The sequence below is a fragment of the Phascolarctos cinereus genome, unplaced genomic scaffold, assembly GCF_003287225.1.
Source record: "Phascolarctos cinereus isolate Bilbo 61053 unplaced genomic scaffold, phaCin_HiC Scaffold_1;HRSCAF=81, whole genome shotgun sequence".
NCBI lineage: Eukaryota > Metazoa > Chordata > Mammalia > Diprotodontia > Phascolarctidae > Phascolarctos > Phascolarctos cinereus.
Genome location: NW_027555514.1, coordinates 15782001 through 15794117, shown reverse-complemented (window position 1 = coordinate 15794117; position 12117 = coordinate 15782001). Strand labels below are relative to the sequence as shown.

General features: G+C 47.9%; 1 protein-coding gene across 9 annotated transcripts in view; it reads left to right on the top strand.

The window, feature by feature from the left end:
• OSBPL3 (oxysterol binding protein like 3) overlaps window positions 1-12117 on the top strand; it is a 146374-nt gene that overhangs the window by 112063 nt on the left and 22194 nt on the right. For 8 of the 9 annotated variants that reach the window (XM_020993236.2, XM_020993237.2, XM_020993240.2 and 5 more), the window contains 2 exons: window positions 744-994; window positions 6306-6443. In XM_020993236.2, coding sequence (XP_020848895.1) covers window positions 744-994; window positions 6306-6443 — 389 coding nt within the window. The remainder of the gene's footprint in view (window positions 1-743; window positions 995-6305; window positions 6444-12117) is intronic. The other variant, XM_078150926.1, reaches the window with a different exon arrangement.

Here is a 12117-nt window from a genome sequence, read left to right as displayed (position 1 = left end):
TGATTGCCTCATTGAAAAGCAAAACAAAAACAAAAACAAAAACTGGCTTTGGAGCTGATTCCTGAAGGGAGCCAGGAGGGAGGGCATTCTAGGCGTGGGGCACAGCCAGTGAAGAGGTGTGGAGTCCGGAGATGAGTGTCCCCTGAGAGGAGCACCAGGAAGAAGAGGAGAATGCTTTGTAAACCTCAAACGTCTTATAGAAATGAGAGCTCTTGGTGTTGTTTTGCACAAAGGTGACTGTACCAGGATGGTACCTGGGCCCTCCGGGTGAGGGGGAATGAAAAAAGGAAGGCGTGTATGAAAATTCAGAGAAACACAGGAAGACTTATATGAACTGATGCAGAGGGAAATAAGCAGAACCAGAAAGATATTCTGCACAGGAACTACATCAACGTAAATGAAAAGACCCTAAAATGAAGGCAAACCCTGTATAATTGTAGTGACCAGTCTTGGCAAAGAGATGAGGAAATGCACCTACCTGCCTACTAAGAGAGGTGGTGGCCTGTGGGTACAACATGTCGCATATGCTGTCAGGCTTTGTTGGCTGGTTTTTCTGAACTGTTTTTCTTTCTCACAAGGGAAGACTCTGGACACATGGTTAGGTACAATAGCACATTCAGATATGATGTGTGAAGACAATAACAAGTTAATTTTTTTTAAATTAGAGTTAAATTTTAACAAGAGAGAGAGGGAAAGAAATCGATTGATGAGCTGAAAGTGAGGTTGTCTTCTGTCCCTTCCAGGCCCCATTCTTGAAAGTGACCCAGGAGGCCAGAGCAGACGGCGGACCTGCTTGCCGGCGCCCTGCCCCAATACCAGCAACATCAGTCTCTGGAATATTCTGAGAAACAACATCGGGAAGGATCTGTCCAAGGTGGCCATGCCTGTGGAGCTGAATGAGCCACTGAACACGCTGCAGCGGCTCTGTGAGGAGCTGGAGTACAGTGAGCTGCTGGACCAGGCCTCGAGGACACCAGACCCCCTGGAGAGGATGGTGAGGGGGATGGGCTCCCAAGGGCAGAGGCTGGGGGGGGGGGATGCTGCCAGAAATCCAACCTCCCGCCTACGCAGGAGGAAAAAGGCGGGGAGACATTAAGTAGGTGGCCCAAGGTTATACAGGTAATAAGTAGCAAGTCAGGAGTTGAATCTGGAACCTCTCATAGGATTCTAGATCAAGGGCTAGAAGTGACCTCAGAGGTCACTGGGCGCAACTCCCTCATTTTATAGATGTGGAAGTTAAGGACCTGGGAGACCTTATTGTCTAAGGTCATAATGGTTATCTGGAGGGACAGGATTTGAACCCAGGTCCTTTGACTCCAAATTTAACACTCTTCCACTGTACTATCTGAAAGCACACATACACATAGGTCTGTCAAGAAGGCACAGAAAACACATGTATATGTGTGTGTTCTCACAAACCTACAGAATTTTGTTCCAGAAACTGCTCTTTTTGCCCTTTTGGGGGCAAATTTCCCTCCAGGATCATTTTTCCTCTTTTTGCCATCTGTGCTTCCATTTCCATTCTCTTGGAATTTCTGTGAAGCCCCTTTTCCATGTACCCACAGAAAGCCTTTAAGCTAGAAAAGGCAGGAAGAAGCCACATGGAAGCCCCTCTCATGCTCCTCCTTCGTCTCCTATCCCGGCTGTCTGAGCTACAAGAGTGTGTGAGGTCATCTGATTCATCCCTGGGCCTCTGGGCACACCCTGGCCTCCCACCTGCCCGTCTATCCCCCACTCTCTCCCAGTGGCCAGCTAGAGCTTGCCTCTTCTCTCTCTCCCTGCTGCCGCCAGGCAAACAATAAGGCTGCTTATCTTCCAGCAGGCCACATAGACTCTGGTGTCTCAGAGGCCAGGCCTTTGGCCCAGGTGCCCTCCTGGCTGAGCAGGCTGATGGCTTGTGGTGACTCGTCTACTGTGGAAATGCTGATGAGTCACCACCAGCTGTCAGCCCCCCACCCTCCACAGAGCTAATTCTTGTATTAACCAAAACCCAGATTCTTTATGGACTCTTTGAGAGGCTATGGGGAACAGCAAATGTACTTTGACCCTGGAAAAGCTGGGTTTGAGTTCTACTTTGGACTTCCCTGTGTGATGTGGGATTGATCTCAGAAAGCAATCTCATCCCACACCTCCAGAAAACCTCTTTAGGGACCTCCCTGGAGAACAGAGAAAGTCACAGCTCACTCTAAGGACTGTCGGCAAGGGAGGAAAGAGAGAATCTCCAGAGAATGAAGGAAATGTTCTGCCCCAGAAGGGTGGGGCTTCCTGGGACACTAGGAAGGGCAAACACAGGAAGGCCCTTAGCGCAGCACAGATTTTGCCATTCGGGCTCATGTGATAGGGCTCGTAGGATCACAGCTGAAAGAGACCATGCTGTCCTCATTTACAAGAGGAGGAAATCCAGACCCAGAGGGGTTCTCCTGGGCTTGCTTTGGTTCCTCCCTCATCATAACATGGAAGGCCTTGAAAGAAGGGGTCTTCTCCCCCACCGCTCCATCCCCAACCACACACACATGTGCACACACCCACACACACTTTAGAGATAGGGTCACACTGCATTCCTTTCTTTAACTTGGTTCTGCTTGTGGGAGAAACGACCATAGTCTCGTTCGTCCAGGGGTGATGGGTCTAACACCAGATATATGTTCCCATCAGCCAATGAGGGCTAAAGCTGCTTCATGATCTCCGCGAGCCGGCCCTTTTCTTTTAGAGCAAGCTGAAGGCTGGCAGGAGAATGAGAGTGGATGCCAACCTAAAGGAGCCTGGGTGACCTTGTGTAGCCCTTTCAGTGCTGGCTGGAAAGTCCAGCCCTTCCCAGAAGGACGGGATAACCTCTATGGCTAGACCTGGAAAGGGAGGGCTTGTCTGTTCCCTGGCACAGAGGAACACCATGTTTGAGAATCTCACCCAGAGGAGTCTGTGGTACAAGGTAGATGGTGCTGCATAGTGCCCACGTTCTGGCACTGCCATTCTTTGCTTGTGACCTTGGTTGACCAAGTCACTCACCTGTCATCTGTAAAAATGGGAGGATTGGATTGGATGACCTGGAAGGTCCTTTCCAGCCCCAGAGCCATGACCACTGATGGCCCAATCCACGGGCTGCTGAGGCACAGTGTAAGGGGGCCCTTCCTGCATTTTCTCTTGCTAATGTGTAATCCTGAGGGTGAGCAGTCTCTGACAGGTCCCCACCAGCCCTAAATCGAAGATACGAGATGCTTGCTACCATTTTTTTTTTCCTTTGAGGAAATCTTGCCTGTTCCATGCTAGGAGAGCTTACCTCTGCCCTCACCCTGCCAGAGGGAAGCTGGGAAGCACTCTGTGTCCTCAGAGTACTTTGCTCAGTTTCCCCTTCCCGTGCTTCTTTGTTTTTCCTGTTTTTCCCAGAAAGGCAAAAACTGTTGAAGGACCATGCTCCCCCTAGTGGCCTGTTCAGGCCTGTTCAGCCCCTTTTGAGAAGGTCAGACAGTCCCAGACATCTGGTGTTCTCCGGGCAATGATGAATGTTTCAGGGCCAGCTTTGTCAGAAGGAGTTTCAGAGGTCTGAAAATGCCCAGCTGTGAATGACTTCACTGGCAGAGGACATTTCTGTGCCGTTTTGCGTTCTGGCTGTTCCTCCCATGAGCCTGGCCCTCCTTTAAAGTCTGGAAAACCAGGAATCTGGATTCTTCATTAACAAGTGCAAAACAATTCAGTTGAAGAAGCATTTATTAAGCACCTCGTGTGTGCTACCTGCTGTGGACGCAAAGAAACAAACAAAAACCAGACTCTGCCTTCGAGGAGCTTACCTTCTAATGGGGGAGCTCATATGTCCACCTAGAAGTGTATGCAAATTATGCACTAGGTGGAGGAGCAGTAATTGAGTGGGGGGATTAGGAAAGGCCAGGGGAGGCTGAGGCTGGAGGGGATGCAGAAATTCCAAGAGACAGAAGTGGGGAAGAAGAGCGCTTCAGGGATAGGGCAGACGGGGAACAGCAGCGGGGATGGAATGTTGTATATAGGGAAGGGACATCTAGACCGGTTTGACTGGAATGCCGGGTGTGTCTGTGTGAGGGAGGGAGGGAGGATGGTGAAATCAGTTTGGGAACATAGGTTGGAGGCCCAAGGAGAGGCAGGAAGTGTTGGAAGGTGATTCTGTTACTGGGAAGTTGCCTGTCTGTGTGCCCTAAAGGGGGGGAGGGACCGTCTGGGAACTAGCTTACCAGAAAGAGAGTTACTGTGTGTTTGTTTGTTAATGAAATTCTATTGAATGATAAGCTTTGGGGCACTGAGGGAACTAGAAAAGGAAAGCATGGTTTGCAGATGTTCTCAATTGTTAAACAGACCTTTAGACCTAAGCACACGAGGTGAGAAGAGTGAATGAATGAATGAATGAATGAATGAATGAATGAATGAATGAATGAAAAATCTTTAGGTTAATACCTCATTTAATCTTTCTTGATGAATAGCCAATTTCTAACTCAGTTTATGTCACCCTGCTCTTTTTCTTCCAAACGCAGCCTACCGTAGAAATTAAAGCTCTGGACTAGATGTCCAAAAGAGCCTGAGCAAGTCACATAAGCTATGACCCTCATGGCAATAGCTGACAGTTTGCAAAGCTCTTTAGGGACATGGTAGCATTTGAGCCTCCCAGTGTGGCCCTGTGAGATCTGTGCTCTGTCCTTCTTAATGGCCTGTGACTTGTAGATGGGCTCAGATGAGATTCTAAACTGCTTGGCAAACCTTAGGGTGCTATAGAAATGTCAGCATTATTATTATTATTATTATTATTATTATTATTATTATTATTATTATTATTATTATTATTATTTATTGTTATTATTATTATTATTATTATTATTTTAAGGCAATTGGGGTTAAGTGACTTGCCCAGGGTCACACAGCTAGTAAGTGTCAAGTGTCTAAGACTGGATTTGAATTCAGGTCCTCCTGACTTCAGGGCCGATGCTCTATCCACTGCGCCACCTAGCTGCCCCTATTATTATTATTTCTTCCCCTTTAGCCACATCCCTGAGCCCAGGCAGGAGAGGAGAAAAGAGCTAAACATTAACCATCCAATCTGACTAAAGGAAAATGAGATTTTAATGAATTGTTGATGAATTAGGTTGTCTGCTGAATTGAGAGGTGTTTGAACCTCATTCAATTAAATCTTGACAAAAGCAGGGCTACATTTTAACATGGATCTGTTACCTACTAAATAACAACCTCACTCATCTTCCTCACAACAAAGAAAATAATCTTCCTGGCCCTGTCACTGCCCTCCCCTACACTCAACGAACTTCCATAGCTCCCTGTTGCCTTATGTTGGCCCAGAAGCTCTCTCTACCTCACTGGCCATTCAGACTCCCAGCTAACTTCCCAGCCTTAAATCACTTGGCTCTCCTCTAACCAAACTGACATATGGTCTCTTCCCCAAAGTCAGCATCACCTCCCATTTCTGGATATTCACATGCACCATAATATACTTTCTCTTCATCTGCCTTCTTCTCTAACTCCTTTTTTCCCCTAAAGGCTTAGCTTAGATGTACCTTTTCCAGGCCTTTCCTAATCCTCCCAGTTGTTGACTCTTTCTCCCTTCACTTTGTCCCACGTCTTCATGCTGGGCCATCTGTCCTCTTCCCTTACTATGATAGAAGTCCCATTAGGCCAGGGATGATAGAATCTTCAATCTAAAGCTAGGAGGGCCCTTTGTGACCCCCCCCCCCCAATACACACACACTTTACAGAAGGATCAGAAGACACTCTGCATCAGAAGTAGGATTCAAACTCAGGCCCTCCAATCCAAGATCCAGTGTGCTTTCTACCACCCCGCACTGCCTGCGTACAGTCAGGAAGACCTAACTTCAGGCCCTGCCTCAGACGCTCACCAGCTGTATGGCTTCATCTCTGACTACCTCCATTTCCCCACCTGCAAAATGGACCTGAGTGGTTTTGCTCTAAATCTATAATCATCATTCTGTCCCCAACACCTGCATAGAACTTTTACATTGTACACAGTAGGGGCTCAATGAATGCTTGTTCACCATAATATCTCGCATTGATGCAGTGTTTTAAGGTTTACAAAATGCTTTACAAACATCTCATTTTATCTTCACAATAACCCGGTGATTAAGGTATTATTATCCCCATTTTACAGGCTAGGAAACAGAGGCTGAGTATGGTTAAGGTACTGTCCTTGGGTCACACAGCTACTGAGTGTGTGGGGTGGGATTTGAACTCAGGTTTTCCTGTCTCCAGGCCCTGTGCCACCCAGCTGGCTGCTAAGCTTGCCTGGTAAATTGAGTGGGTTCTTTTCTGCCTGTTCCCAGGTGTACGTGGCAGCTTTTGCCGTGTCTGCCTATGCGTCCAGCTACTTCCGAGCAGGAAGCAAACCCTTCAATCCAGTGCTTGGAGAGACCTATGAATGTATCCATGACGAGAAGGGTTTCCAGTTTTTTTCAGAACAGGTAGGGTTATTATTATTGTTGCTGCTGCTGCTGCTCCTGCAGAAACCCACAGCTTGGAGGGTTTGGGGAGGTGGAGGCTTTCAGGAATGCTGCTGAGGCATCCTTCAGGCTCCCGCTGAACGTACATCTGAATTAGCCATTGTCCCCATTTCCCAGCTTTGGAGCATTTAGGGTAATTCCATTGCATCTACTTTAGGAAGAGGCATCAATTCTCACTTCTCCCTCACCAGTCTTTGAAACTTAGCTCCTGTTGATATTGTCCAATTGCCTGAGCAACCCTACCCCAGCCTGTCAGGGAGAGTGGAGAGCTCTTTCTCCATTAAAGCTATTGGAACGGGTTCAGAAGAGCACCAGGCGTGTTTGCCCGTGTAGTTTGAAGAATTACATTTGAACCCTTTGCCAGGTACCACCCACCAGGCTATGTCCCCTCAGAGGAAGTAAGGTCAATTGCAGGCACTAATGACTCTACTAACTGGTCCCCAATTAAGCATTAGTTGCTTAATTAACTAAACTTGAGAGACTAGAGAAGTGTGGGGTTGGAGCTACCAACTCCTAGTAACGACCCTCCTCCATAACCTCTATCTATACTGATTCGGGAAGAGTATTGGTGCTAATTTTAACAATAGTTACAGAATTTCCTAATGATTACCTCAATCAAGTTTGACATTATATGCAGCGTTTGACCTAGCGGTCCTCCCTCCCCTCTACAAAGCAGGGAGGGAGCTGTGTCCTCCTGTCTTCCTGGCTGAGCTAGTTACATAGTTACAGTTACCCAGGCTTCCATTTCAGTTGTTTCATTGTGGTCTTTTCTTTTAACGCTAATGTCATCATTGCATGTGTTGTTTTCCTGGTCCTGTTGATTTCCTGTTGCATTGATTTATCTAAGTCTTTCTGTGCTTCTCTGGAATCTTTATATTCCTTGCCAATTATGGCACTATCATTCCATCATGTTTGCCTGCCTCAAGTTGATTAGCCATTCATCGGGACACAGGCAGATGCTTTGTTCCTCAGTGAGACCCCTGCCTGCCACCCCTCAGTCCCTGGGCCCCAAGGCAGTCCGTTCTATCTTGGGGCGCCTCAAACTCTTAGAAGTTGTTGATATCTTCATCTGTCTCTTTCCCAAATGCATCCGTTGCTTCTCTGGGGGCAGGCACAGCCAGACTGCTTTCAGCTCCCCTTGAAGACCTTTCCTCCCCTGGTGGGTTGTTGTCTCCAGGCTGAACTTGCCCACTTCCTGTGATGAGAGGAGCCAAGACTTGGTGCTGGAGGCAGGTGGAGGCCCAGAGACAGTTCTGTTCCCTCATTTTGAAGAGGCCTAAAGTGGCCAGGTGACCTCCAAGAGATCATATAGGCCAGAGCTGGGATTCAAATCATAGGGTCGTGAAACCAAGGATGTAGAGGTGCAGGAGCCATCTAGGCCAACCCAGAGGTGCCCTGGGTCACCCAAGAGAGCTGGATGGTAAAATGGTTAGAGCACAAGGCCTGGAGTCAGGAGGACATGAGTTCAAATGTGGCCGTAGACACTTACTTAGCTGTATGACCCTGGGCAAGTCACCTAACTTTGTTTGCCTCAGTTTCCTCATCTGTAAAATGAGCTGAAGAAGAAAATGGCCAGCCACTCCAGTATCTCTGCCAAGAAAACTCAATATGGGGTTACTAAGAGTTGAACCCAGCTGGAAATGACTGAACAACGAACTAGTTAGAAGGGAAGGAAATAAGCATTTATTTAGCCCTGACCATGTGCCCGGCACTGTGCTAAGCATTCCTACAAATCTGTTATTTGTTGCCCACAACAACCCAGGATATGGGAGCTATTATTATCATCTGCATTGTACAGACAGGGAAACTGAGACAAATGGAGGTTAAGTGACTTTCCCAGGGTCACACAACTACTAAGTGTCTGAGGCTGGATTTGAACTCAGGCTTTATAAGTCTAGGCCTGGCACTGTATCCATTGCACCACCAGCTGCCTCTGTAAGAATAATGTCATATTAACAATAGCTAGCAATTTATATAGCGCTTTAAGATTTGCAACGCTGTCTACAGATGTTATATGCAAGAGTCAGGATATGACCGTAGGCTCTCTGAGTCAAAACCCAGGCTGCTTTCCACTCCATTACACGGTCTTTCAACCAGCATTTCTATGTGACCTTCTAGTGTTACAGATTACTCTCCCATAGGTAGGACAAGTGTTATGCCCATTTTATAGAAGAGGCAGCTGAGGCTCAGAAAGAGGAAGTTGCCATGTAGATAGCCTAAGACTTTTTACTTCTGAGGCCTCCCAGCCCAGCCTGAGCACATCCATCACACGGGTAATCCCTAAGCTCAGGAGAGAGATAGCCATGCTAGTGTGGAAACTCATTGTTCCTTTGGGCTCCTCTTGTCCAGCATTGGACAGAAGAGGACACTGAAAGCCAGAGAGATCATGGACCTTGCCTAATATTGCACGGATAGGGAGTGAATGTGGCTCCTCTGACCGATGCACCAAGAGGCCTCTCGCTGTGCACCAACTCCCAGCATCCACTGCTGCTTCTCCAGAGCTCTGGTGAAACTCCACTTGACTCCTTGGTGGGCCCTTCCTCCACACTGCGTCATGTGACCGGAGAAGGGGAAGGTGAGAAGGTAGAAAGCTGGCAATCCCAGGGACCTTCAGAACCTGGGGGCTTTCATCAATTGGAGTTTTTTTCAAATGGTGGTTAAAAAGAGTAAGGGAGATTGAGGCAGATTCCAGTTTGACTGGCATTTTAATAACCGACTTAAAATGGCGAGGTGATTGGGTTGCCATAGCAGCATGTGCACTAAAACTGAAACTGGCAGCTAAAAATAGCTACCCAACTAGGCGGCCAATCTGGCTAGGGTGACAAGATAGAAGAAGGGGCCACCATGGAGGGAGAGCTGCCGGTCCCGGGGACCTCCTGGAGCCAGCATGCTTGACTTCCAAGGTGAGCCCTGAGATCCCCTTACTCACCTGGAGATCATGAGAGTGGTCTGGGGCAGACACGCATCACGTTGTCTTTAGGACCCAGAAATGGAGCCCAAACACACTGTTGAGAAAGGAGTCTGGCCAGTGGTTTCTAAGCCTTTTCATAATCTAGTTTGGTCCAACCTTTCCAGTCTTCATCCATATAATTCCCCCTTATGGACTTTTCAGTTCAGCCAAACCAGCCTTTGGACTATTCCCCACGCACAGACCCTGAGTCAGTGCGCTGCTGAACGTCCCCTGTGCCTGGAACGTGCCCTCACACCTGCCTCTTAGAATTTCTAGTTTCCTTTAGAATTCAGCTCATGGGCCACCTTCTGCAAGAGGCCTCCAACTATAAGAGTCCCCCTCCTCATCTCCCCCTACTCCCGTGACCTGTTATTTATTCTGCATGTACTGATAAAGGCTATAGGTACTGATATGGGATATAGAGCCTGAAGAGGTGGCTGTCCCCAAACCTCAGCAGCTGGGGAAGCTGGGCCAGGAGACCCATCGCCAGCCCCAGAGCTAGCACCCCTCAGTTTGGACATTGTTTACAGAGTTCATCGTGGTGGATTCCAAACATAGGAGTCCTTTCCCTTAAGCTTTCTTTCCACTGGAAGAAGAAGGAGATCGGGGGAGGAGGAGCCAGCTGGGCAAAGCCTTCCTGGAAAGGGGAGCATTTGATAGTACATTTTAATAAACCGTGCAACTACTGAAAATTCAATTGCGTGATAGATGAAGTTGGTAGACATTTGGCAGAGAGTAGACTTCTTCAGTGTTGGAGGTGAGGGGGAAGGGGGAGCTCTAGTGCCATTGATTTTCCTTAAAACAAAGATTGGAGCAGGATAAGGCCATTTTAAACCAGGGGCCAGCGTCCCTGGGAGTTCAGGGAATTAAAAGAGGAAGGCCAAACATCTGTAGACCGAGTACCCTCTGGTAGCAGCGGCGATACTACAGCCTTTGGGGAGGGCTGTGCAGGTGCATCAGACGCCCTGAAAAACCCACTCTGATAAATGGAATTCAGAATTAGGGGAGAGAGCACTGAGAAACCCACTTGGCCAGTGGCTTGAGTGTAGCGCCCCCCTGTGGTCCAGTTGTATGTGATACTCCATAGCTGATGAAAAGGCTGGTTTGGGGAGCAGCTTTCAGTAAACAGGACCCAAAGAAAGAAGAAAGGAAAAAAGCATTTATTAAGCCCTTCATGTGCTGCCAGGCACTATGTCCTAAGCTTACGTAGATGGCCACGTTATTCTGGACATAATGAGAGAGAAAGATTGATGGAAGGCAAGTGACGTGTCTCAGTCCCCTTCTCACACGCTAGGGGCATCTCAGCACAATAAATAACGAGCCAGGATGGTTGTGTTTGGGAAGCCACACTCTGATGACAGCAGTAGTAAGAGGGGAAGACGGGCCCCTTCCCTGGGCAGTCTTCTGAAGACCCCAAACCATCGACTCACCAGGGAAAGCCCTGCTCAGTAAGAAAGCAGACAGAGTCATCACTATGTAACTGGTTAATTGGTGTTTGTTTAATGACTTACCTACTAGTCATTAGTGCTCTGGAAATTACTGTGCATTATTTTATATGTTGGAGAAGGAAATGACAAACCGCTCCAGTATCTTTGCCAAGAAACCCCATGGATGTGGTCCACGAACGGGGTCACAAGGAGTTAGATACAACTGAATGACCGAACACCATTTTCTGTATACTTTGTGTTTACTCACCTGGGCCCACGTTGTATCCCTGGGTAGAATTGAAGCTCCCTGTGGACAGGGACTAACCTATCTCTGTCCTCAAATCCCCAGTGTTCAGCACAGTGCCTGGCACACAGTAGGCGCTTAATCAATGCCTGAGTTGAATTGGATCCTTGGGTTCTTGAAGTATGGCTTTTGTTCTGTGGTTGGTCTTGCTGGCCAAACCTGGTCAGGCATACAACCTCCAAAGAGAGAGAGACGGCCTCGTTTCTCAGGGAGGGCTTGACTCCCTTTGCAGTAGTCTGCTGTGTACACAAAGACTGCCTGGGGCTAGGAGTCCCGTAAGAAGCCTTGTGCTCGGCCTGAGCTTGGCGGCTAGGCGTTTACAGTGGGGCCCCAGTCAAAGCTGCTCTTTTTTTCCTCAGAGCATCTTAGGGGTTGGAGTTGGGGGCATCTGTGCTCATATAGCAGATGGGTCTGCAGCCTGCTGGGATACAGAAAGACAAACTGAGGCAGAGTTGCAAGGGGAGGTCTCCTTAGAACCAAACAAGAAAACAGTGCCACCGTGTGGCACCAGGGCAGACAAATGGCAGTGTTGGTCATGCTTAGACCAGGAAGAACAAGTTAATTAGATGGAGAAAGGCTTTTTGGTGGGAAGGTGGATAATGGGGAGAAAATGATTGGGCTGCCATTTGCTCTTTAGCCTTTTCATTAGTAAATAAAACAGAAATAATGATTCTTTACCAGAAAAGTCAGTGAGTTCCTACTTGCCTGTTCCTGGAGTCTCTTAATTGCTTGCAGATTAGATATTGTTTTACAGCCTTCCGGATGAAAATTGAATTCAGTCCAACAAGTATGTAAATATTTAGGGCCTCCTTGGTGCCAGCAATGTGCTAGGTGCTAATATGTCCCCAGGTAAATGAGAGATAACCAGAGGAGTGGAATACTCAAGGTGAGCTTTGAAGGAAGTTCTATAGGCAGAGGTGACGCTTGGCATTCCAGGCTTAGGAGATGGCTTAA